Below are 26,388 nucleotides of genomic sequence, written 5' to 3'. Positions count from 1 at the left end.
CCAGAGAACCACAGCACGCTCCGGGGCACCGCAAGAAAAGCTGTTTCAGAGCTTGCAGGCACTGAGCACGAGGCATGTCACGGACTTTCCCCACCCACATACATGGTGAAGAAGAGTGTCTCAGCACAGAGCAGCTCCGGGGAGCCCTGACCAGTGACACAAGACACCCACGGCAGTTTTCCACAGCCTGCAGAGGCTTTCTAATAACCAAGAGGCTGTGGGGCACCCCACAAGCAGCATCCGTGTGAACAGGCCCACATCAGCAAAGCAGAGCAGGAGCATTTAGCACATCATCATCTCATTACAGGAAATGGCAAGTTTTATACTAGAGAATTGAGAACAAAAAGACATTTATTGACAAAACTAAGTGCTTGTTCAGCAAACAAGCAGGCCTGACAATAGCACCATCTTTCGGCTCTCCACTTGGGTTTCCATCGGGCATCGCTTGGGCTGCAGGTCAAGCACCACGGACGAGGATGTTCCTCGCTGTGCGGGACCCGGTCCCACGGAGTAGAGCTCCCCAAGAACCAACCGATCCCCGGTCAGAGGGCACGAGGTGGACAAGCGCTGCAGGCCCACCGAGAAGCAATGCTACCAGCTGGGGACCAGGGACCGAGCCCAGGGCCGGCACCAATGGACTCGCACAAGCTGCAGATCCGAGCTGACGAGTTTTATTCTGCTCCAGAACATTTACATTCAAACATCAGCTTCGTTTGACTCATGGCTTAGAGGATCAAAATGAAAGGAAGACAAGGAAGCAACTGATAATGACTTCCACAGCTCCCCACCCGCTAGAAGGGCTAGGCTAGAATAACCAAAAAGATTAAAATAAACAGAAACATCAACTGTCGCCAGCAAGCTGTGGGCACATTGAGAGTCCACCAGGCCACTGATCCTTGCTACACTCCCTGGCAATGTTGCTCAAGTACATCAGAGAAAGGCTCACTTGGAGTCAAGGCAGGAGAAGGCTTCGCCACAAAAATGCTACTTCACATGAGGAATGAAGTACAGTGCACCCATAAGCAGTTCTACCACATTCAAAATTACCCCTTTTTTGTATCATTAGCTCTGTAAAAATGTACATATTCTACAGATTCATAGATATTTACAGGTTCTCTACAGCTTCCCCACCCCATGTGGGGTTTTACATACTTACAAATGCACTCCCTGTTTTTAAACTGCCTGTGTGTGGTGAGTCGCATCGGTGTAGCCGAGATCAGCCAGACAGGCCAATGTGGCCGCGCCGCAGCTGGCTGTGGTTACTGCCCTGAGTCCTGCTTCACCGCCCCCCCCAACGCTCCTCTGCCTGCTCGGTGACCTGGCTGAAGCCCTGCTGGGAGGGAAGGGGCCACGCAGGGCTCCAGCACCCCATGTTCTGGCAGCGGGTTGCACATCTTGGCTGCTGGCACAGCTCTACCGCTTCCAGAGGGCAGATATGTGCAGAGCTGGCAGTGGCCAAAGGCCAGCTCGCCTGCACACCTGGGGGCAGGCGCAGGCTCACACAACACCCAGCATTCAATGCTTCTGCTCCAACAGAAAAGCCGCAAGTTTAGGCAGGACACCAGCAGCAGAAGATGCTATTTCCAGAAACCCACAACCACAACCCTGAAACATCTGCTCTGTGCACAGCTGCTGTGCCAAGCCCAGGAGGCTTCAGTCCAGACAAGAGCTGCTGGTGCTCACTGGCTTGCTGCTAAGCAGATCAGTTCCCTCCGGGATAAAACTGAAGCAGTCCACTTGAGCTTTCTGTCATCATCCTCTTGAAGGAAGCAGAATATCAATTCTTCCACTTTCTGTTCCCAAAGCAACGAATCCTCATCAGTACCCACAATCTGACTGGATCACACCTTCCTTCTTAGGAAAGGATTGCTCAGGGGATGCCTAGATATTCTCCTCAGGTCACTCAAGTCCAGCTTCATAAGTACTCACAGGAGGAAGTGATCAGCTCGCCGGCCCCAAACAGAGCCGGTCCACCCAGAGTTTTGTCCCTCTGCAGCATACCCTGGCTCACCGGATCATGTAGGCCAAGCTCGCTCCCAGTCCGGCCACACCTGCAAACGCCATCAGTACATTTCTGATGCTGCCTTCTAGGTCCTCAACTCGAAAGAAGTCGACAAAGCCCTCCTAGGAGAAAGAAGGGAAAGTCATTCCCCGGCCAGCCACCCTTCTTTGACAGGAAGGCATGGAAAGCCTTTTTCCCTGGCATTGGGCTGGGGCACAGCCTGCCCAGCACATCCATCAAGTGCGCTCCCCCAGAATCATTACAGCCACAGCCCGCCCGCAGAGGGGGCAATCAGGAGACAGCACCAAAGCAGCTGTGGAGCAGCTTCAAGCAAGCTCAGCGCATCCGGGATTGACTCAGCTTTGGGAATGCTGCCCCCTCCGCACTGGGCAGGGCACATTTTTAGGTCAAGACTGCTTCAGGCAGCTCATTGTAAGGAGCTCCTGAAACACCAGAACTCCGGCTAGATGTTTCAGACTGTGGTTTTAACTGGAGCAGTGAGTCATCTCTGTGCTTTGCTGACACACATGGTTATCAGTGAGCAGGTCACAGAAATAGGAAAATATTGGATTGTTCCGAAAAAAGCTCGCAGTGTTCAGGACAGGCAGTGACTCACCCAGCCTCCCTGGCTCATTAGCCATTCGCGCTTAGATGAGACGAGCGCATCTGTGATGATCCCTGCCAGCGAGCTGATGCACTTCTCCTGGTTTATGCTTTTCAGGTGTTTCGCAACAAAGGCACCAAACGAGATGAGCGTCACCACTCGACCCCAGTTTGTTACTCCATCACTGAACACATGGGTAGCCACTTCACACACCGACTGCAGATCTTCCTCTTTCTGGATTTCCAGCTTCCGAAGCATTCCTAAAAGAGATACTGGTTTAGAGGCAGGCACACACACAACACTGAATACCCCGCAAGGCCACCAGCGAGGAGATGCAGCCCCCACACTCTAGGTCCAAAAGCTGTAAGAGTCACCGCCGAGTGTCAGGGATGGAAAGCAAGTACCTGCCTGCTTCTGCAGAGGGCTCTGCTGCTCACACTTGCCTGGGCCAGACAAAAAACAGCCCATAACCCATTTCTAGTTCCTTCCTCCCCACCTTCAGCACAGCTGCTGTCTCTGTGCACATCACACTCCCCTATCTCACAAGGGCTTTAAAGCCCCACCACATCAGAACCACAGCACAGAAATCAGTTTGCAGCCTGGTGCAAGCCCTGCCCCTCGAGCCGAAACGAAGGGCAGTCAGGCAGATGCGTCGCAGTTTTATTAATGTGGTTTTAGTGACTGGAACAACAGAATTCCCCAGTTTGGCCTGCAGTGCCCCCTCATGAATAAGGAAACAAGACAAGCCTTTACAAAACTGAAAGGCGTTGCTTGTTGTTCCTCAAACTAACAGGAAGCCTTCCTGAAGCCAGTTCCTTTTCTGCACACACAAAGGTAACCGTCCCTACAGAAGCCTCAGATACCAATGCCAGCTCGCTTTGGTCTGAACATTCCTCCCAAGCGTGGCTCATTCAACAAGCACGTCCATGAATTTGGCCAAGGTAAATGAACCCACAGTCTTTCGCATCAGCACAGCTAAGGATGCAAGGAAGAAACTGAAGCCCTTTGCTTTTAAAAAAACCAAAAACTAGAATATCCTCCTGCAAAAAGGAAGGCGTTTCACCACATGCCACCTCAGGAGGAAATGCAGACACTACCCTTCTGTGCCAGGCACCATCCTGATCTGGTATCAGATGCAGTACAGCATGCAGAAGGCAGTCGCAGCACAAGCCCCGAGGCCAGGAGCTCAGCCCCACCACCCCAACAGCTCAGGCTAGCGCTCATTTCTGAGTTACACGAAACCAGGTCAAAAGGGTCAGTTCTCACTTCCAGTCCATTCCCAGGACACTCTGCAGTGAGGACACCCACTCATCCAAGCCCAGGCACTGGGGTTCAAGTTTTTATAGCTATTCTAGGACTCGTTAGACATGGGCAAAATACATTAAAATAGCTATAAGCCAAGCACATTGTCTGGGAGAATTTCTCCCCCAGAAACCCTGTTCCACCCGAGCCAGGGGTGTGAGGAGTTTAAACTCCTGAGCTAATTAATCTTTGGACGCTTGGGATTATTTGCATAAAGTCATGCTGAGCAAAGCAGGAGGCAAGGAGGAACCGGGGCTAATCTGTAACTAGATTATCTCCTCTGCACACGTTACCAGCGGTTTTTCCACCTCCCAGTCGAACAAAGTTCAGTTTCATTTTTAATCACTTCTCAGCTGTTTTAACTCCCTCGAAACCAGGGCCACATCCCATCCGGTAAATGACCCGGCCGAGAGCTCAGGCACCCCCTCCTCTCCCCTTGCTGGGGTAGGGTGGGGGTGGCACAGAGGCCTGGCTCCAGCCCCAAGGACCAGCTCCGGCCTAGGCCTCTCCCAGCCCCTGCCATGCAGCAGCCAGCAGCCCACCCACCTTGAGGGCCCACACGCACACGGGGCAGAATCTCTCGGGATCCCACATCCCTGTGCCTCTCTCTTCGAATGGCAAGCCCCCAAAAAAACCCGGGACCACCCACAGGGAAGGGACAGAGGCTTATAACTCGCCTCCAAAGGAGGGCAAGTGGGTCCCAGGCACCCCCGTGGCCTCCCGCCCTCCCGGCCGGGCCCGAGGCGCCCCCACCCCACACACCGCCCGTTCCCCGCCCCCCGCGTCCGCCGGGGAGGAGCCGGCCGCCACACACCCTGGAAGGCGAGCTCGTGTTTCTGCATGACGCCGTCGCCGACCCTCCGCAGCGTCTCCAGCGCCTTCTCCATCACGGCATCGCCCGATCCGCCGGGCCGGCCGGGCCCGCCCAGCAGCCCCGGGAAGAGCTTCTTCACGCCAGGCTCGGCCTCGCCCGCCGCCTCCCGCAGATAGCGGCTGATGAGTTCCAGGGAGTCCTGCCGCAGCCCATCGGGCGGCTCCAGCGGCCCGGGCGGCGTGCCGGGCAGTGAGTCCCCCCCCGGGCCGCGCTCGGCCTCGGGCTCGCAGCCGTCCAGCTCCTCCTCGGGCCTCCACAACGCGCCCGGCCGCGCCGCGGGGGGCAGCGCCGCGCAGGGGGCCGCGCCGCAGCCAATCAGCGCGCGAGGAGCCACGGCGGGGCCAATCAGCGCGCGGGGGGCCTCAGGGCGACCGGCGGCGGCCCAGGCCCCCGCGGAGCCAATCAGTGCCCGGGGTACCTCAGCGGCGGCGGCCGCGCTGGGGGCTGCTGCTGCTGCTGCTGTGCTGGGCGGCGGCGGAGCCGGGCCCCCCCCCGGTGAGGCGGGCGCCAGGGCCGGGCCGCCGCCGCAGTAGAGGTTGAAGCCGATGACGGCGTTCCGCTTCACAGCGAACATGGCGCTCAGTACACCCCGGCGGCGAGCTGCGCGGGTGGGAGCGTCGCTGCCGCTTATATGGCGGCTGTGACGCGAGAGCGGGGCGCGGCGGGGGCGGGGCGAGGCTGCGCCGGTTCCGCTTCCGGCCACGCTTCCGGCCTGGCCCCGCCGAGGGACCGGCGCCGTGGGGGCGGGGGCCGCGCCTTGCGTGGTCGTTGCTTTTTGGGGTGAAAAAGGGCGAAACAAGTCGCCGCCTCGGCGGAGAGGCGCCCCTTCCGCCGGGCCTTGCCTGGGCCTTGCTGCGGCCCCCCGGCACCCACGCCCTCCCCCGCCCCAGGCCCCACACCGGGTACCCCCCGACCCCCCGTGCTGCCGGGCCCTGCTGTGGGCCGCGGGCCCTTCTTGATGCCGTGCAAGAGCCCCTCAGCAGTGCAGGGTACCTCAGTGCCGGTACACACACCCCCCCCAGCAGCACCAGGCCTTGCCGTGACCCCCCAGCACCACGAGGGGGGCCCCAAGTCCCCTGGCAAAGCTGGGCTCCACCGCAGTACCCCCCCCAGCACGGGGCACGCAGTGCTCGCAGCCTGCACCATTTTCCAAGGGGGTGCATGTCCCACCCCTGCCTCAGCTCCTGTTTTCTGTCTGTTTTTTGCAATACAAAGCACCCCCCGGCAGGGCCGTGAGCGTGCGGCCAGCGGGACAGAAGCCCTGACACACGCGGGGAGCGAGGATGCCCTTGCTGGTGTACACCATAGGGGCTGCTTGGAAGGAGGGAGTATGATGTGCTCCGGTGAGACCCCCCTGGAGTACTGCATCCAGCTCTGGTGTCCTCAGTACAGGAAAGACATGGACCTGTTGGAACGGGTCCAGAGGAGGCCACAAAAACGATCCGAGTGCTGGAACACCTCTGCTGTGAGGAAGGGCTGCGAGAGTTGGGGTTGTTCAGCCCAGAGAAGTTAAGGGTCCGGGGAGACCTTATTGCAGCCTTTCAGTACTTAAAGGGGGCTTACAAGAAAGATGAGGACACTTTTTACCAGGGTCTGTAGCAATAGAACAGGTGATGGTTTTAAACTAAAAGAGGGGAGATGTAGACTAGATAAAAGGAAGACATTTTTTACACTGAGGGTGGTGAGACCCTGGCCCAGGTTGCCCAGAGATGTGGTGGGTGCCCCATCCCTGGAGGCATTCCAGGTGAGGTTGGACAGGGCTTTGAGCAATCTGATCTAGTTGAAGATGCCCCTGCTTATGGCAGGGGGGTTGGACTAGATGACCTTTAAAGGTCCCTTCCAACCCAAACCATTCTATGATTCTCTGTCGCTTCCCACCCGCTCAGCATTTTACTTGGATCTGTCTGGTTAAAGCCCTCTCTGACTTCAGTTTGCTTAGCTGGACGTGCAGAGGGAACTGTCCCATTTCTTCCAGTCATCGGTGGGTTGCCTCACATCTGTACTTGCAACCTCCTTCCATTTGCCGGCTCCATGAGGGCCATGGTGTCACAAAGCAGGGCAGTGCCCTCGAAGCTGCGGGCAGATCTGGCAGGGTGTGGGTTGTGAAAGGGCTGTTGGGTGCTCCCAGAGGCCAAACCTGCTCCACCATCGCCTGCAACACCGCAGGGTCACTTTGGCCAGTCTCAGCACTGTTCGGGCTCTCAATTCTGGTATTCCCTGGCCACAGGCCCATCCTTCGTCCCCTGGGACTGAGCCTGACGCCCTCAAAATCCACCCCGGTTTGGGCAAAACTTGGCTGGGGAAGAAGCCAGGGGGATCTGTGCTGATGCAGGTGGATCAGGCGCTCCTCAGAGAGGCAAATGCCGCGGCTTTGCTCTGGGGCAGTGAGGAAGGAAAGGAGGTCTCCCAAGCACCCCTTTGCCGGACCCCTTGCCCGGACTGTGTCCCAGGGACTGCACTCTGCTCCATCCCCGCCTCTCGGAAAGGCCGGATGGAGGGAGAGGCACAGGGGCAAAGGCGGCTGCCGGCCTCGGAGCTCACCTGCGGGGGATTTCCACCTGCAGAGCCAAGCACCAATGCAGCTCAACCTGCTCCAGCCTTGGGGCCTTTTTGTGCCTGACCAGACCCAAGTCACTGGAAATTGGGGTTTGGGGCCCCCAGAAATCACACCCCCAGTTACCCCCTCTGAATGCAGGAAAGGGTTTCCCTGCAGGCCCTGATGGCAGACAGGTGGCCAGGCTGGCAACGCCAGGGACACATGCTGGGGCCACTCCGTGCTGCCGCTCTGTCCAAAGGCCACCAAAATACTCCATGGCAGCAGAGCTCCGGTCCCCACCTGGGAAGGTGACGTCAGCCCCAAGTCACCCAGCCAAGGCGCCGCAGCGTCACCGAACCCAGACGTGATGACAGCGAGACGCTGGGCCAGGGGTCACAGCATGGGGGGGTTTCTTGTTTCCCCTCCTGGTGCAGGCAGGCGGGCTCACTGCTGAACCCCAAACAGCCCTGCAAGAGGGACCCGGGAAACTCCTGCCCACCCCGACAGCAAGGCCTCAGGGGCAGGTGATCCTTGGGCTTTGGGGGGGTGGGGGGAACCCCAGATGTGGCGATAAAATGCCAGATGCAGGGAGAGAACGCCAGCACAGCTCCTCAAATGGCTCTTTCCGCTCCAGGAAGGCAGTGAGGACACAGGGAGCTGCCACCGTGAAGAAGCCCCTCTCTGGTCAGCGTTTTTGGGGACAGAAACCGCAGCAAACCCAAGCCTCTGTCATCATCCTGAGATCACCATGCACTGTCAGGAACAGCAAAGGAGGAAGCTGTGGTGAGCACAGGGCATGGCCCTGTCCTGAGTGCCCCAAAGTGCTCTTGCCCCAGATCTTGCAAGAAATAGGGACGTGCATCCACCCTGGGTGCCCCTTCACCCCCTCAGCCAGCTCCTTTCCCAGCTGCCACCCCCACAAACCAGGGCGAGAGTGCAACCGGGTGTCACTGGGGTCCAGCAAGACGAAACCCAGCCCCCTCAAAATCATTCCCGTGGCCCCAAGGAATGCGTCCTTGTCGGGAAGCGAATTCTTGGCACTGGGAGCAATAACAGAGGCGAGCTCAGCTTGCTCCGGCAGCTTGGGGCAGCGCCCGGCACATATTTCACCAGCAGTTCCAAGCTTTAAAGCACAAACAAACACCGGCACATACTTGGCACCAGGCTGGAACAGTGCGTCCCTGTGCAAACACGCCGGCCCCCGCTGTAGGTGGGCTTGAGGGGCTGTGAAATGGCTGACGGGGGGGTGGAAGACGCAGCACAGAGGCTTCAGGCAGCCCCAGGGAGGGTCAATGGGTTCTTTTGAACTGTGGCCCACCCCAGTGACACCATCGGCTGGGCTGTTAAACTCTAGAAAGGAAAGGTGTGACGTCAAGACTGAAAACCCTGGAGTTAAAGCCTCTGGGATGGCTGCCAGCTGGGACAGAGGGAGTCACTGTGGGGCAGCCCTGACCCCTGGGGAGGGCACCAGCAGACCCTGCCCCACGGCATGGAGGTGGGGGAGGGATTTGGTTTGAAGGCAGAAGGATAAAAACCCACCTCTCCCTGTGCTCCCCCTCAAAGTCTCTCAGCTGTGAGCCGAGGTGGCTGCTGGCCCCACTTGGCCTGTGGCTGCACAATGGGATGGACCCCACGCCACCCCCCACCCAGCCCACACACATCCGATATGCCCCATGGCCCCACTGGTGGGCAATGGCGCCCATACACCCCACACCCACCCAGCACACACCTTCTTGCCCCATGCACACCCCAGAGCCCTGTGTATATCCCGTGGCCACATTGCTGGGGGACAGCCCCACAGAGAACCCGTCGCCCAGCACACACACCCATGGCCTCATAGCTGGGGTTCAGCCCCACACACACCTCAGAGGCCCCATCATCAGGGGACAGCCCTATGAACAACCCACAGCCCCAGTGCCAGGGGACGGCCCCCTGCATAGCCCATAGCCCCATTGCTGGGGGACAGCTCTCCCTACACCCTATAGCTGGGGATGAACCCCACATACACCCCATGGCTCCACTGCTGGGGCACAGCCCCCAGAGAAGGGTACTATGCTGCTCACACACCCAGGGCTGGGGGAGGTGGTGCACAGCATTAGCTGAAAGGAGCCCTGAAGGAGGAGGAAGAAAAGGCAGGGACTTTGAGCCATTTCAGAGGCCTATCAGGGTCTCTCCACATGCCCTCTCCCACCCAGTGCCCATCCCTGGGGTGCAGCAGCGTGGCCACACCCACCTTCCCCGACGCAACAAAACCCCGCCTGGGCTCGGCGAGCCCCAGCCCTCCCTCTGCACCCCATCCCACCCCATGGCTGCGCTTTGATGGCCTTGCTTGAGCTGCACAAGTCCCTCAGACACCCTGATAGTTGGTGCTAAACATGACTTTCCTCCTGCTGGCTCACCCCAAAAGCCCTGGGGACATCAAGCCTCCCACCGCTACCAGCCTCATCCTTGTGGTAATATTTTACAAGGAGCAGAGGATGAGAACACAAATGCCTCTGAGATCCAGGGTGGTTCCCACTGCACCCCTTCCCGTGAGACGTGGACAGCGGGGCAGACAGCATCATCACCCCCTCGCTGCCCGCCTGGCTCTGGGGGCGGAATGGAAATAACACCGCTACTACCCTTGTACCTTATACGGAATTGCTTTTGCTGGTTCTCATCCTGTGTCGTCACAATCACTTCCCCCTCCTGCGCAAGCATGCCTGGCATTTCCGGAAAACCGGGGAAAGACGTGATTCGAGAGCTGTCCCCTCCCTCTGCCCCCCCTCAGCACAGGGGCAGCCCCCAAGCTGCATTGTCCCTTTGTATTTGTCACTATATTTCCTCTTTTTTAAAAAAAAAAAAAAAGAAAAAAAAGAAAAAAGCAAGCATAGCACTCTAGAAGAGAGGAGAAACATGTAAAAAATTATATATATTTTTATATCTATGATTCATATCTATTTACAACATGGCTGGGACAGACAGCAGAACATCCAAGGAAGTTGCACAGCCACTGCCAGCACCACCTTGGCCAGGTTACACAGCGTCTGGAAAGGTGACGAAGACCGAAGCACGGACCCATGGTTACAAGTGGGCAGCCCCCAGTCCCGCTACGCTCCTTGCCCGCTCCACAAAGAGAAAACTGACCTCCGTGGCCATGGCGCCAGCAACGGAGCCCCTTGCTCAGAGTGCCCTGACAAGGGGAGCTGCGACTGGCTTGTTCCAAACCACCTGAAGGCAGACACAAGCATTCGAGCACACCCTTGGCAAACACTCTCCAGGGAAGCAACACCGCGTTCCTCACTCTAACCAGCAGCAGGAAAGTGCAATGAGTGAAAACAGGTTCTCAGGAAAGCCTGAGTCAGCCAGCCAAGAACGCACATAAGGAAAGCTGTGCCCTGCCTAGGTTTCTCCTGACCTGATGGGAATCCTTACCCCAAAAAAAAAAACCCCAAACCCAAAACAAAACACAAACACACACCCCCCCCCAACAACAAAAACAACAAAAAACCCCACATTCACTCAACTTCCGCTTGCCCACATGCCTTCAATACTGGCCCTAAACCAGGCAGGTTTAGCGCTGCCCTGGCACAGGCATGCTGAGACCTTCCGCTGCACAGGACGGGAGGCCACGTTGTCTCCGCTGCGTGAGGAGCAGACAGTCTATGCACAGAGTGTGCATGTCGTTCTGCAGGCTGCAGCCATCACACCAACTTTTTGGTTTGTTGTTTGGTTGTTTTTTTCCAGGCCTGGAACAAAGAAAAGGCAAGAAGGAAAAAAGGGAGAAGAAAGAAATCCAAGCTTGGGGTGCCTGACACTGTCAACACAGGCTTGCCTCTATGCTCTGCTTTTCCTGATCTCCACGCTCTGTCTCCAGTGCTTTTTTCCCTTCTGGGGCGGTTATTCCCAGTCCTGCCTCTCTCCCTCCAGAGATCAGCTCCAACAGCTCACATCCATTTCACCGGCTGCTGCTGGCCCCCTCTTTGCAAGCACCAAAGTCTGGGCACCAGGCAGGGGCTGCACGCAACCAGGTGGGGCTCTGCCTGCCTGCTTGGCCACAGTCTCCTGCGTCCCCAGCACCCTGCTGCTGGGGGGCTTCAGCTCACCACCTTTTGCTTCCTACCCAGCAGCCGGGAGAGGAGCCACCTCTCACCTCTGCCAAGGCAGACAGCCTTGCTGGCCAGAACTGACCGGGTCAAGAGAAACTGCCCCCAAGCCCTCCGGGGCAGCCACGAGCCTCACGCTGCGTCCCCGATCACAGCCACACTCAGACACGGCTGTGGTGGGGCTCTACCCCCAAAACAGAAAAAGCCTCATCACAGCTCCAAGCCACAAGGACTGTTTCAAACACTGCCTGGCTCCTCTCCTGTGGCTGTCAGACACGTTGTCCCCTCCTGTGAGCTCAGCTGCTTTGTGCAAATGGGACAGATCCCAGGCAGCTCAGCCCAGCAACACAGCCACGTAATTTTTTGCGTATCAGTCGATTTCTTCACTTAGACGCTCTAACGCACACACCTAACTAAACTTCCAGATCGCGTACCACACCTTTTGCCCAGCCGGTTCTTCCTCTGCAGACACCCGATGCCTGAAAAGCATTCGCACACCACGGCTCCGAGCTCTCCCTTCCTATCCGGTGCCAAGCAAACAGCAAGCGACTCCTCTGAGCACTTTCCTGCTTCTCCTGGGGCCGCTCGACTCTCCCAGCGAGGAGGCAGCGCTTCAGTGGCTCTGCAAGCCAGGATGGTTTCAAACAGCACAAAAATTAAGGCAGCAACCGACTCGCTAAAAGGAACGGCCCAATCAAATCTGCCTGTGCATCCCGGGCTACTGTCCTCTCGCTCGCCTTCTCAGTTTTGGTGTGTGTTCGCTGTAAATGCTCAAATAACTATGTGGATTCTGGTGCTCCCGTCCCTATGGTACAGTGAAGTTCAATCCATTTAGCCAAAAGAAAAAAAGAAAATAGGAAAAACCCCAGCCTGTGAGTGCAGGCTACCCTGCCAGCTTGCTGGTTACAAGCGAGGATTTTCTCTGCGGGAGGTCCTGCGGCGTGGGGATGTGGTCTCCTGTCACCAGGTTCTTGTCTGGCCCTGCACTTGGCAACTGCTTGTTCTTCATCTTTGCCTTGGCCATGTTGTAGTCACCAGAATCGAAGTATTTTTGCTGGAAGAGGGAGAGGAGTTTGGGTTACTTTGATTTGCAGAAGTATGGGGACATAGCAGAGACACAGACATGTGGCCACAAATACGATCCTGTAAGGAGCTGCTGGGGTTGCTCAAAACCAGGTCACCAAAACATCACGCAAGAGGAAAATCCAAGCAAGGGAGCCTGGCCCAATTTAAAAGGCCTTTAGCACCCCCCACCCCCCCCCAAACCCCACAGTGACTCAGAGCTGCCCCAGCTGAAAGAAGCTTTGCCCCACAGCAGCTGCCTGTCTGACTTGAGACACCGGGGTGCAGCATTTTCTCCCTTTGACCCACCTTTGGGTGTTCACAGCCTGGGATCTTTCACTGCTTGGCATGTGGCACTTGCTGGGTAAAGACCAGGTTTGTCCTGCTCAGCCCATGCACCACACTCAGCGTGACAAGGTTTCAATTCCAGTCCAGAGACCCTGAGACAGCTGAACGCAGGCACAGCCACACGCAGGCACAGCCACGTCAGCAGATGCCTCCAGGCAGAGGCTCAGCTGCAGTGGCAAAGCCAGGGGATGCTTGCTGATGCAGTTTATTCTGGTTTGGTGAACAGATGAGCCGGTGTGACAGGGGCAGGATTTTCTCCCTGGGAAGCACAGCCTGGCCAGTGCCAAGGCCAGGCCATCCAGGCTCCCAACGGCCGAAATGACGCAGGGAAATGCCTGCGAGGACGTGGCCAGAGGACACCTCCCTGCTGCACAGCACCACCGACCCAGGGTTCAAAGGGCATTTCGCTCCCTTATCACATACATCACCATGGGACTCTGTGCTCCTTCACGGTGCTGCTTCACTCCCACAGCGGCGTAAGAAAGACTGAGCACCAAAGCAGAGCTTGCGCTGGTGCTACAGACAGGGCTTTGCTGGGCACAAGGAGCTCTGAAGCCACAGTTCTGCCCCGATGTGCCGTCAGGCCCCAATGAGCCCAGTGCCGACCGAAAGCCCTTCCCTGCTTCAGCACCAAGCCATTGAACAACCCTCCTTTTGTTCTTACTGTAGGAGCTGGTACCTAAAACAACAGTCCCGGTGATCACGTCAACCGTGAGAGCAAGCATGCACAGCGGCTGCACAGGCAGAGGGGACAGCTGTCAATACAAGCTGAACGGGAAGCAACGGGACAAAGCCAAACCCTGCGCAGCGTGACACGGAGACACCGTGTGTTCAGAGCTGGGGAAGGCACGCGGCCACTGGCTGCCAGCAGCTCAGGAGGGATTTCTGTTTTCTGCACCAGCCTCCGCAAGGAGGAGAGCCAGCAGTGACAACCCAAGCCAGCTACAGATGGCTCTCGGAGAGGGATTTAATTACATTTCCAGAGAGCAGTCAGAGTGTTGGCTTTTTACACCGGTGCCAGCATGGAGATGCAGCCAGCTGACTCACTGGCATTCTCAGTGCCCTTTGCGCCAGCCCAGAACCCAGGCAAAGTGCAGACCAGACAGAAAAACTCAGGCCCACAGCATCTCAGTGGCCCACTGAACCCCAGGGAGCACAGCAGCAGGCAGGGAGGGATTTATACACTTGTTTTGGCTCTGGACCCCAAGTTTCGGGCCAGGGTGTGGAGGACACGGTGTGATCCACCACTGGCGGAGATACGCAGAGCAAAACCACCCGAGAGCCAGCAGCTTTTGGGGTCTGAGCAGGCACAAGCCCTTCTTCCTTGACCGCAGCAGCCCTCACTGCTTCAGGCTTGTGCCCACTGGATGCCATGTCCAGCGCAGGCACTGAAAGGAGCCTGGCCCATGGATTCAACAGACTTTTTGACCTAGGGAATTTTGGCGTGATTCCTCTGGCCTGGTTGGAGCTTGGCTGCCTGCGCCATCGAGGGAGGAGAGGACACGAACGAGCCATGGCTGAGAAATAAATACCCCTTTCTGCAGTCTCTTCATGAGGAAGTCGGAGCCTCCGGGTCTCTGGCCTAGGTTGGGGTATTTAGCCTTCAGTTTTGCCTCTTCTGCTCTCTCAGGGGTGATGGTTTCCTTCTCTTGCGTGTCCTGAAAAACAAAGAGGGGGGTGGAAACCCCTTCAGCCCCACAGAAAAACACACACCTGTGATGTCGTAACACAATATTCAGCAGCACGTCCAAACCCCAGCATCTGGCTTGCCGAGCAAGGTGTGGTGCCCTGGAAAACCCAGACGCACTCAGAGAATATTATAAACACCTTCCCAGCCAGAAACAGCTTGTACCTCCAGTACCTGTGGAAACAGGCTGAGACCCCCCTCCCTGCTTCCCTCCCAGACGGGCGCCCCTGCAGGTGCTTGTGCTGACATTTGGCTTTGCAAACTGGGTTAAAATGTCGCTGCAAATTGCTGCTGGACAAGCATCTTCCCCTGACCAGTGACAGGTCAGACCAGCATCGACAAACATCAGTCCAGAGCTGCCCAGCATGACGGGCTGCAGCAGCGCACTGCGGTGCTGGGAGGGTTCAGCCTTGCTGCGCCCCATCGCAGTACAGCTGAGATGGAAGAAATCCTTCTGCTCCAAAACCAATTTATCAGGAATGGCAACTGGCACAGGCAGCAAAGCAGCGTTTTAGCACCTGTTTCACAGCCACGGGAGTTTCGGGATGTTTCGGGAAGCCACCCAGCCCCCTCGAAGCCTGGGACCCCTGGGGCTGATTGCAGCAGGAGGTGCCAGGCCCTGGTTGTTGCCTGGCCCTTCTGCAGGGGCTTTGAGACATTCCCCCCCCAGTCCACCTATCGAAGAAGCATCAGCTGAGCAACGACGCCCAAAGCAGGGTTCCCAGTGCAGGGCTTGGATCTGCTCCCCACCCACCAGCCTCTCTCTTCAGGGAGGCGCATTCCCCCCTCCAGGGAAGGGCTGCAGGCCTGGGGACAGGAGCTTCGGTCTGGGGTGGGAAGGAGTCAGGGTCCCAGCAGGGCCTGGAGAGCCTCACCCACGGCAAGGCCGAGTTCTGGCCAACCGCAAGCCCAGCTCCCACGGGAACATGTCACCGCTGGCCACCTCTGCCAGTGGCCATGTTGGGCCAAGCCACCGCACAAGCGTGAGTCGCTGCTTCACAGAATGTTGGCAAGGGGTGTCTTTCATTGCTGTTCCCTTTCCAGCAGGGACGATGCTGGCAAACTTGGCAGCGGCAGCTCTGCTCCTACCAACCTGGCTGCACCGATGGATGCCACATGCATCTTCTCCCCAGTGCTGAGGCCCTGAACTGCTCCTGGCCCACCAGAGATGGCACGCTCCACGCAATAAGCATGGCAGAACACTACCACCATGAGCCTCTGCCCCATCTGTGAAACAGGAAAGCCCTCAGCATCGGACAGGACCAGCGAGGTGGCAGGACGCAGCTGGCAATTACGCAAGGTGGAGGCGGGTGGGATGGGAGTCCTGGGCTCCCCAAGGGCGAGGCACTGAAGCTCGGCCTGGTGGCGTTCAGGGGACGTGCTCCTGTGCGTTCAACTGCTGGGACTTCCCTTCTCCAGTGGCTAAGAGCAGAGCCGGAGCCCGTGAGCCCCCAGGTTGGAAACCATTGCTGGCACTGCAGGAGGTTTCCAATGTGATCTTCCACTGGCGCTGAGCCAGGGGAGCAGCTCTTGGCAGCACGGCTGCGGCCCTGGGGGCCAGCTCGCCGCAGAGGCTGCGAGAGCGCGTGCACAAAGGCTGCCATGAAACGGCTCCTCGGCTGCATCTCAAAAAGATAAAGCAAACCTGAGTTAATGGGAGCTCCCGACAGTCACAACTGGGACAACTGGAGCTGGGAGCAGCAGCGTGATGCGCAGGCTCGGTGCATCCCACTCGGAGGCCCAACCACGCAGGCTCCTCCTCACGCCCCCGTCCGTGGGGGTCCCCAGGGGATCGAAGGGGGGAGTGAAAGCGGGGGAAGGTGCCGAGAGTCTCATCACGATCTTCAGCTCCTGCATGCTGCAGGGCTTCGCCCACGCACGGCGAAGGAGCCCGGCTCTTCTTACCCGTCTCCATGACAGCCCCAGGAATAAGACAGCAACCAGCGCGTGCCACTTGGCCCTGCCACAGAGCCAGGCATCCCGCGAGCCCCAACATCAGACAGGTCGAGGAGGGTTTTGGCAGCAGGAGCTGAAGCTTTGTCCCCCACAGTGCTTCCATCACCTCAGCCTGCTCTGCTGAGTTCTTCATCTCCAAGTCTCCTTCCTCCCTGCCCGGATGCAAACACCGCTGGCTCCCGTCACTCTTTCTCTCCCGCAGTGTCTGGGATGCGCCGCTGCACCCCGCTGCTTGCCCACCTCCTGGGCACCACCTCTTCTGCAGCACCCGGCAGAGCCAACGCCACGCCGGCGTCCTCAACACCTGCCAGCAGATCCCGAGGCCGCCCACGGCAGCGCGGCCCATCGCATCCCTCCACCATGGCAGAGCACCCACCACCTCCTCTGGGTGCCTGAAAGGCAGCACACCTGCCTCCTTCCTACGCCCACCCCAGAGCCCAATTAACGCCATGGACGAGGAAAAAGCTTCTCCCGCTGCGACATCTGAGCGAGGCCACGCTGGCCGCAGGGGCACGGCTGAAGGTGGCTGGCAGCGGGAGAAGGCAGCAGCTCTGCCTGCGCCCCGGAGCGGGTCCGACTGCCCGCGGGGGCTCAGGCTCGCTCCCGGGGACGCAGTAGCCACTTCAGCCGCCTGGGACCGTTGCCCAGCCCCGCTGTTTGAGGCCAGCCTGGCTCCCCCGATGCCTGCAGGCAGCTCTGCCCCACCGGGGCAGCCAACAGGCCGCAGCCAGGGCTCGTCGCTCGGCCCCCGCGGTGGTCCTGGGGGGGAACCGGAGGGGGGGCTGCGGCACCCCGCATGCCCCTGCCCCGAAAGGGCCTCAGGCAGCTGCTGACGGGGCAGCCGCCCCCCCCCCCAACCCGCAGTCGGGCCCGGTCCCTCGGCAGCGGGGCGCAGCCCAGGGCAGCCCCCGGCCCCCCGCCCGGACACCCCCCAGCTCCCCCTCCCGCCTCAGGGGTCCCCAGGACCCCCCAGCCCAATGCTCCCCAGCACCCACAAGCCCCCCCCCATCCCACAGCCCCCTCCCACCAGTGCCCCCACCCCCAGTATCCCACAAGCCCCCACGCACCCCCCACGCCGCCATCGAGACCGAGCTATCCCACAGCCCTGCCGGAAGTCCGACCCCCAGCAGCCCCATAACCAATGAGAGACCAGCATTCATCAGAAGGACAACAGAAGCAACCAATCCGCGCACAGGGCTGTAAAGAGCGATATGCGGCCGGGCCAATGGGAGCCGGCCGGGCCCGCCCCCTGTTTCCCCACCTGTTTCTCCTGCCCAGTCTCCTCCGCGCGGGCACCGGTACCGAGCGGAGCCGCCATGGCGGGGAGGGGGGGGGGCCGGCTCCGCGCTCCCTCCGCGCCCCGGCCTCCCTCCGCTCTGTCCGGCCCCGCGCTCTGCTCCAAAATGGCCGCCGCCGCCCCCTGTCGCCTCAGCTGCCTGACGGACAGCGTGCTGCCCAATGGACATAGGGAGGCGGCCGCGGTGACCTCATACCTGGCCAACCAGCGCCCGCGGAGGGCGGGGAGAGTGGCGGGGCGGGAACGCCTCGGCTGGAGCGGCCACTGGCCAATGGGAAGTGAGGCAGCACCACGTGGGCGGGGCAGGGGGCGCGGGCTGCGGCACCCCCGGCCCCGCCCAGCGCGGCCCCTTCCGCCTGCGGGCGCGGGAAGCGCGGTGGGGGCGCCCCTGCGCGGCCCGGCCCTCCTGCCCCCGGTCCTGGTCCCGGTGCCGGTGCCGGTGCCACCGCGGCCACCCCCGGTGCTGGGGGGCGGCCCCTACAGCAGCGCGGAATCGCCAGCGCAGGGACGAGGGGCCTGGCGCGTCTGCTGCCCCCCCCCCCCACCCGGCTGCCTCACCGGCCCGCTCCCGGCAGGGACGCGCCGCCCGCTGCAGGCCCCGGCCCGGTGCGCGGTGCCGGCGACTCCCGGGCGCGAGGCACGGCGGCGGAGGCGCGTCTGGGCGAGCAGGGGGCCACCCCCCTCCCCCCCCCACCCCGGATTTTGGGGACCCCCCGCAGCACCCACACGCAACGGGGGCGGGCGAGCCCGGGGGAGGCCGAGGCAGACGGAGCGGCGGGGACGGGCAGGCCCGGGGGACGGACAGGCCCGGGGGGCGGACAGGCCCGGGGGACGGGCAGCGGATCCCGGACCCGCGGCCCAGGGGGGCCCCGCGGGGGGGGCAGGAGGCGGCGCTCGGCCCCGCCACCCCGGGCATCACCGGGCGCAGGCGGGGACAGCCACCGGGGCCCAGCACGGTGGTGACCCAAGAGCCGCCAGCACCCCCGGGGGGACCCCGAGGACACCGGGCCAGGCCAGGGCGCTGCCAGCGCCGCTTCAGCCGCAGAGCCCCGCACCGGCAATGAACTGAACACCCGGGACTCCCCCGGCCTGCGGAGAAACACCTTTAACTGAACCACAGCAGATTAAAGCGGTGGAGGAAGGGCAGGGGGGGAATAAGAAATAAAGATCACAGTTTTAACTTCTCCTACTAGAAAGAGCGGGTGTGCGACCGGGGCACAGCCCGGGACAGGACCCCACGGCCCCTGCAGAGCTGCTCCTCGATGGCCCCACGTGCCGAGGGCTTTGGGCTGCCCCGTGCCAGCCAGCGCCTGGGGTGCTCCCAGCCACCAGCCACCCCTGAACGAGCCCCCCGCGCGCTCCCCTGCCCGCTCCCCACCCCAGGAGGAGGTCAGCATGCTCCATACGGGAATCCATGCCGCCCAGGCAGCTCAAAGGCAAGACCTGGGTATGGAAGAGGGAGCCACGGAGGCGGTCGGACGAGCCGGGAGCGCACAGGGAGCGCAGGCTGCTCTGCAGCCCCGTTTCCGCCGGAGTTTGGCCCATCTGAGCAGCTCAGTTCCCGCACGCAGGGGCAGGTCTGGGCCCTGGGCCCTGCCACCAGCTCCGCACTGGCCCGAGGAGGAGGCCCACGGGCAAGGAGCAGTGGACAGGGAGCGAAGAGCTGCCACCACCACTTCTCGCCGGAGGCACCGGCCTTCGGAGGAGTGTGCGACCTGCCCACCCAGGTGGGCTCCTGCCCTCCCACCCCTGCCCAGGGGGGAGCGAAACCCCCCAGTGTCCCCGAGCTGAGCCCAGCCACTGCCGCAGGAACTCTGTGCCCAAATACCCCCGGCCTCGCGCCGAGGGGGTGAACCTCCCCCACCTGGTTTAGGGATTCGGGGGCTTTTTAGGACTTATTGAAGGCTGCCAGGACGGCCCAGATCATCTCTGCAGCCCCGGCTTTGGCTGCTTCCACCTCGGGGTCCATATTGAGGAGGTCCTTGGTCCTGTTCATTGCCACATCGTACTTGTCGTCTGCCAGGCTGGTGAAAACGTTCTCCAGCACGTCTGAGGAGTGGGCCAGCACTAGGAGAGCCAGAATCCTGCGGTCCATGCGGTGGGGGTCGTTCACCCACCGCTCCAGCATGCTCTCCTGGAGCTTCTTCACCAGGCGCTGCTTCTCGGTGGCGTTGCTGACGGGGTGGGTGGTCATGTCGAAGAGCAGGAAGTTCTGCTTCTCCGTGGTGAGGATGCCCTTCTCCACCAGCGCCTTGGCGATGCGCTCGCGCACGTTCCTCAGCTGGTACTGCAGCTTGAAGGGGTTCCACGTCTCCCCTGCAGGAGAGGAGACCCTGTTTAAGGCCAGGGCAGCGATGGCTATGCCACCCAACCCCAGCGCCCAGGCTGCTTCCAGCCCAGACTTGTGCTTGCACAGACACCGGTCCCCGCCGCAGGAACCCTCTTCCTCCCCTTGGCCTGACTCTGATGCGCTTCTCCCATCAGTCCAAGCTGGCAAAGCTCCCAGCAGCCATGGGGCGCAGCAGCCTGGGGCAGATCTCTTTGGAAACCCCGTTCTACCCAGGACCTTGGACCCCAGACTCGGTGAAGACTCATCATGAAAAAAGTGGCAATAGGGAACGAGGTCCAAGTCTTCCACCGAGCTCCCAACAAAAAAGACCTGGAAAACCATTCCCTACCCCCACATTCAGCCTTCCCCTGTTCTGCTGTCAGTATTCTGCCCATCTCCAGTGAAGTGAGGGGATGGCCAAGCCGTGGAGAGGGGACAGGCAGCAGGGACGGGCCCCGAGGCAGCCGGGGAGATGGCATCTCTAACTGGCCCTACCAGTGAGCAGCTCTATCCAGGTCTGCACTGTTTCCGCAGACTCCGTGGCCTTGATGTGTCGGAGGGTCTCATCCAACAAGACGTCACCAGTCGGCACGTCTGACTTCAAGAGCACCTGGAAGGACAAAGTGGAAACGTGGCCTAAGGCTGGAGGCAGAGCTGCCACTCCCTTCCTGAAGGAATGACACCAGCCCTGGCGTGCAGCGCTGCTTCGGCAGAGCTCGCTGCCAGCGAGCTCGGCTGGGGTGGACAGAGCCCCGAAGCCTGTTGGGCCCCCCGCCCAGCTCCTGTGGCACCTTCACCTTCCTCTCCAGCAGCCTCTTCTTCCTCATGGAGAGCGGCTCCAGGCGGATCCGGCCGCGCAGAGCCAGCTCAATGAGGATGCCGCCCCGCAGGCCTGAAGAGATGCAGTCGTTCCAGAAAGAGGTGTAGCCCTGGGAGAGAGGATGGACGGAAAGGGGGGAAGAGAGATGGGAAGGGGAGCTCTGCTGAGCCCCCCACCCCTCCCGGCCTCCTCGGCCCCTGCCCAGGCGACTCTCCCAACTCCCATTAACCGCTCTACCTCCCTGCTCTGCCTCCCAGACCAAAGGGAGAAAGGGGTTTTCCCCGTCAGGTGGAAAGTGCCCAGCAGCCCCAACTAACCCCCTCCTTGCCCAAAACCTCCCTGTAAACATTGAGCAATTCAGGCCGTGCCCCTCCCTCGGCACCCACAACCACCCGGCACACCCCAGCACCAGCCAGGCAGCTGTGCCCAACCCCGGATCGTAAAAAATCCGAGCAAGAATGAGAAAAGCAGGGCCCTTTCCCCTGGCCACAGAAGGACGTCGCTGCTGCTGTGGGGCTGCAACCAGCGGCGCGAGCTCTGCTCTGCCGCAGCGCCTGCTGCAGACATGGCCGGGGGAAACAGGAGGCGAAATCTGCTCCTCTTCTTGAAGAAAGCCCCCACCAGCTCCAGGTATGCCCTGAGAGTAATTAGCTGTATGAATAAATCACTCATCAGGCCCGTGAAGAAGAGTTTGCCCACTACCCACAGCACCGTCCCACGGGGCGCGGGCTGCAGCGAGCCCCAGCTCACCGCAGGGCACAAGAGCTTCCCCAGCCCCTCGCCCCCTCCCGCCCTCACTCAAATCCGTCCGCAGACTTCTGCGAGGGAAGTGAAGATTTCCAGCCAGGGATGAAGGATGGGAAAATACATCCCACCTCTCCCCCCAGGGTGGGGGCCTTGGGGCTGGGGTGCAGCAGTTCGGGTCCCAGCAGTGGGGCAGCGCTGGGGCTGCCGCTGACCGGATCTGCTCCGACTCAGCACGCTCTCCACCTGAGCCCACCACGGGCCGGGGTCCTCATCCCGAGAAGCACAAGCTCCAAAATCGTTAAAGCATTTGGCAAAGCACCAAGAAGGCGCAGAGGTCTGGAAAATATGACCCACAAGGAACCAGCAACTGAATCAGGGGGGTTGATCCAGGGAAGAGAAGACGGAGGGTGAATAGGATAAGGGGGATCAGACACGTGAAAGGCAGCAGCAAAAAGGAAGGGAATGCCAGTTCCCACTTCCACTGTGCATGGGACAGAGTCCTGGGCTAAAATCGTAACCAAACAGAGTGGAGCTGGCACCAGGAAGAAATAACTGTCCAGATAAGAAAGTCCAGAAACGGTTTGCCCCTGGAGGGATGGGACAGGGAAGGGAAGTCTCTGTCCCTTGAGGTTTAAGAACATTCAGCTGATGCTTCTCAGGAGACAGCTGACCCTGGTTTGAAGCAACGGGACAGCCTAGGTGACCTCTCCGTTCCCTTCTTCCACTCGTCTTTTATCCCCTGATTAGAACAAAGCCCGGTTGTTCCGACCCAGTGACTGCTGCGCTGTGGCACAGACGCGAGGCGGCAGTCCTTGGATTTCAGGGCTCGTCCAGGCAGGCAGCGGGGCTGGGAACGGGGCAGGCGCTGGTGTTTGGGATGGGCCCAAGGGCAGGGCGAGCCAAGCGGGATGCAAAGTCACAACGCACTTATTTGCAGGGGGACGCCGATACACCAGGAATGCTACAGCCCCCTCGTAACTCCCTTTTCATTGCTCTGTTTCTCTGGAGGGAATGGGAGGGAGGAGAGAAAGGGCAGGTCTAAAAGCCACCAGGAGACTGCAGGCAAAGCAACCTAACAAGCTCCTTTCCTAAGGAAAAAAGGCTGAGAACATGCAGCCCTCCGACAGAGAAGATTTTACAGTCCATATGGGTAAACTCTTGTCCCTAGCGTATCTGTTTATATAGTGCACCTGGACACCGGTTTGCTCAGCTTGCGTAGCGTAAAAGAAATTAAAATCTTTATTTGCTTTCTTCATTTCCTTGTGAGGAAAGACAAAGCAACCTTTCATCCCTGCCCTGCTGATTTACATCCTTGGGAGATGCACTGGTTTTTGCACGTGTCCTTTAGAAAGGAGTTCTCCAGAAAAGGGTGTGGAGGTGACCGAAAGTTTCAATTCACTGGGCTGGAAGGCACATTACCCCTAGAAAATTTTAAGGGGTCTGAAATCAAACAAGTCAAAAGCTCCTGGGTTACTTTCAGCTTCTGGAATCAGAGTGGTTACAAATGGCAGGCTGGTATGCAGCCAGTTTCTCTTAGATGGACAGACTCACTTAAAATAATGAAATTACACTGTGAGCTCATTGGATTTGGCTAAAATTGTCTTTTTTTCTTCCAATCATCAAACCATGAGCAAACAACAGAGCTGGGAAAACCCAATGCCTGGGAGCTCAGCTCACCGCCAGGCTACTGCTGCCTCTCGTCTTCCTTCTGAGATGGAGGAATGCGGAAGGACAGGATGGGAGGAAAAAAAAAAGTGCGACAAGTGTTTTTCGTATCTATTGTGCTCTCCTAACATCCTGGTGGCTGAAGGGCCATTCCTGGGAATACATTAACCAAGCCACGAACGCTAAACGTAGCCCGGGAAGGAAGCAGACCATGCCACGCTCCTAGGCTGCTCTCAAATGTTTCCTCCAAAATTATTTGCGTGATGTTCTCTTATAGCCCTTCTCTCCTGTTACTTCCTATTTGGCTCAGCAAGTCTTAGATCTTATCTGGGTTCCTTAAACAGGACAGCTACAAGCCTCTGTCACTCACACAACCCGCAGCTCTTCCCTGCCGGATCTGCGAGCGTGGTCCACGTGACGAGCCATGGCCTGAGCAGGTCTATGTGAGAGCAAGGCACCAGCTCAGACTAAATCAGCAATAGCAGGGTCCTACGGAAAAAAAAGCTCAGGCACCTCACAGGGGCTTCACTTCAACCCAGAGGAAGAGAAGAAGAGAAGGTGGCCCATCCAGCACAGCTTCGACAGCCACAGTGTCTCCTTTCCTCCGGGTGGAAGACAGGCTCATAGGGAGAGTGCTCCTGCAGCTGAGAAACCCATGTTTAAGGCTCTGCTCTGCCATTATCATCCCAAGAAGCACCTTGGGCAACTGGTTAGCTTCCCCTGGTCTCGATTTCCCCATCTGCTCGACAGGAATAGCAGCACCAGATTCCCCCAAAGAGATCAAGGTGATGCGTGCGCTAAAGGAGACAAGGCATGCCGACACAGCTGATAAGAGCCAAGCAGCTCAGAGAATTCAACACAGGATGTCTTCTCCTTTCCCCACGGCTCGTTCTAGGCAGAGGTGAGAAACGAGTTCCTACCGGCATCAGCACAAACCGATTCAGTCTGAGCAGGGTCCCTTCCCAGCAGAGAACAACCCCCTCAAAAGAACTGGCTGTGAAGTTTGTCCACTGCTGCCAAGGAAAGCCATTAAACCGGCACGTGTGGGCAAGACGAGCACCCAGCAAAGAGATTCCCATCGGGCCCCGCTCCCCCCCGAAGCGTGGAGCTGCACGGTGCCGTTCCTGCCCAGCTAAGGAAACTACCGGCCTGAAAACAGAGACATGGCTCCTACCTCCTCTGCCACTGCCATGTTCAGACCCATCCTGCACCTGCTTTCAACTCCCGGTCCAGCCGCCTTCTCTCGCCTTGTGCGCTTCTCTCAAAACCTGCCCCGGCCGTTTGTCACATCAATTTTTAACAAAGTGGAAACAGTGCTCAGAGTGTCTCTGTGTTTCAGCTGATGGTTTCGGATAGGAAAGCGCACCGGGGCTAGGGAGGAGGACATTTACCATCTGGTGCACAAGGTGAGGCTCCTTTTACCCCACGTCTTTGACCCCGGCAAAGAACAAACCCACCTTTGCTCTGCAAATGGCAGCAGCACAATACCATAAGGTACCTCTCGCCTCCAGCCGCTCCTCCAGTCCCCGCGGCAGAGCTGGTGGGAGAACGCTTGCAAGCACATCTCCACAGCTCAGTTTAAGCTACGGATGAAGGTGGTTTGAGCTGAGCAGGCTGGCTTTGTCGAAGGGGACTCCGAGGAACTCGTACGATCCCTTCTGCTGCTCACCGAGAACCTCACCTCCAGGTACAGCGAGGCAGCGCTGCCACCGCTGCACACACAGCCATCGGAGACGGCTGCCTTACCTCCTTGTCCTTCAGCCCCAGGAGCAGCACCTCCTCCATGAGCGTGAGGCGGATATCTTTGGAGTCGTCGGGATCACCGTCATTCAGGTCTCTGTCCGCAGCCGCGTCTTCCTCGCTGTTGGGCTTCTTGTCTGAGTTCCTTCCCGCCTCAGCACGCCGTGCTCGGTGCGTTAGCGTCGTCATCTCCCCCTCCGCCGGGCACAGAGAACCAAGGTCTGCCCCGTTTCTAAACGCGACAGCCCCAAGCCCCACAACCCAGGCTCCAGGGAGGGACAGACAAGGACAAGGGACGCACACCCTTTCTACCCAGGAATTTTTGGCTCACCCTTCCCGGGATGGCTGTGCAAGAGTCAGTGACAGGGAGCGGCCGTCTGTCACCGAATGACGTGCCTGAGGAGAGGACTGCACCTTCAGGGAGAGGACGGGAGAGCTGAGCCGCAGCCGAGTCCTCTCACCGGGGACCTCCCGGCCACGCACTCACAACGGAGATGAGGTCCCGCACCCGGACAGGACGCGGGGCAGTGTCCCGGGGTGATGCCGAAGGAGCACCCTCATTCCCACGGTTCTCGTCCTCACCTCCTCCCCGGGCAACCTCCCTGCTCGCCTCTGGCACGCACCTTTTCGCCGAGGCCGAGGAGCTGCACCTCCCGGGCTGCCAACCCCAAACCTCCCACTAAGCGCCCCGAAACCCCGCGCAGCAGCAGCGAGATCCGACACCTTTGCTCCTGCGAAATGGGCAAAAGCAGCAAACGCGGGGGGGGGGGGGGGGGCACAGCCTTACCCCCGCTCGGCGGGTCCTTCCCAAACCTCCCCCGCGGTCTAACGTGGGGGCCGGGCGGAGGAAAAGCTTCCTGGGGGGCCCGGGCGGGAGCGGCCCGGCGGCTTCCTGGGCTCCGGTGGCTTCCTGGGCTCCGGTAACCCAGCCCGGTGCGCGGCCCCGGTAAATGGGCGCCCGCAGGGCCCGGAGCCGCCAATGAGCGCGGCCGGGGTGGGGTTTCCCCTCCGTCCCCCCGCGGGAGGGCAGGCGGCACGTGGGGGCACCGCTCCCCGCCCCGGAGCCCCGCGGCGGCCGCGGCCGGAGCCCCGCGGCGGCGGTTCGGCGCGGGGAAGCGGAGGGAGAGGCGCAGCCCCGGGCAGGCGCCGGCCCGCGGGGCTCCTTCCCGCAAAGCCCCGTCCAACACCCTCCGCCCCACCGACAGCCCGAAGGAGCGGGCGGCCGCAGGGCCCCGGTCGGCGCGGTAAGGAAACGCACAGCCATTAAAGGTTAACAGGGTTTTAACTGAGGAATGATAAAGAGACACGCTTAAAGGACAAAAATGCCAAGAAAG

The 26,388-nt window shown here is 59.9% G+C and overlaps 3 protein-coding genes across 3 annotated transcripts; all 3 read right to left on the bottom strand.

The window, feature by feature from the left end:
• Positions 1-333: 333 nt before the first annotated feature.
• On the bottom strand, positions 334-5,356 carry MCL1 (MCL1 apoptosis regulator, BCL2 family member). Its single transcript, XM_059832209.1, has 3 exons — positions 4,723-5,356; positions 2,619-2,866; positions 334-2,124 (listed from the first exon to the last, which is right to left on the bottom strand). The coding sequence occupies exons 1-3, from the start codon at positions 5,354-5,356 to the stop codon at positions 2,008-2,010; spliced, it is 999 nt and encodes a 332-aa protein (XP_059688192.1). The 3' UTR covers positions 334-2,007.
• A 4,860-nt stretch (positions 5,357-10,216) lies between these two features.
• ENSA (endosulfine alpha) lies at positions 10,217-17,782 on the bottom strand. Its single transcript, XM_059832203.1, has 3 exons — positions 17,718-17,782; positions 14,346-14,471; positions 10,217-12,457 (listed from the first exon to the last, which is right to left on the bottom strand). Exons 1-3 carry the CDS (start codon positions 17,772-17,774, stop codon positions 12,287-12,289), a joined length of 354 nt encoding a protein of 117 aa, XP_059688186.1. The 5' UTR covers positions 17,775-17,782; the 3' UTR covers positions 10,217-12,286.
• Positions 17,783-19,641: 1,859 nt separating this feature from the next.
• GOLPH3L (golgi phosphoprotein 3 like) lies at positions 19,642-25,243 on the bottom strand. The gene is made up of 4 exons (XM_059832371.1): positions 25,061-25,243; positions 20,880-21,011; positions 20,578-20,692; positions 19,642-20,069 (listed from the first exon to the last, which is right to left on the bottom strand). The coding sequence occupies exons 1-4, from the start codon at positions 25,241-25,243 to the stop codon at positions 19,642-19,644; spliced, it is 858 nt and encodes a 285-aa protein (XP_059688354.1).
• Between the last annotated feature and the right edge of the window lie 1,145 nt (positions 25,244-26,388).

This window comes from Gavia stellata, chromosome 33 (assembly GCF_030936135.1).
Source record: "Gavia stellata isolate bGavSte3 chromosome 33, bGavSte3.hap2, whole genome shotgun sequence".
Lineage (NCBI taxonomy): Eukaryota > Metazoa > Chordata > Aves > Gaviiformes > Gaviidae > Gavia > Gavia stellata.
Note: the sequence above shows the minus strand (reverse complement) of the source record. Positions and strands in the feature narration are given on the sequence as shown.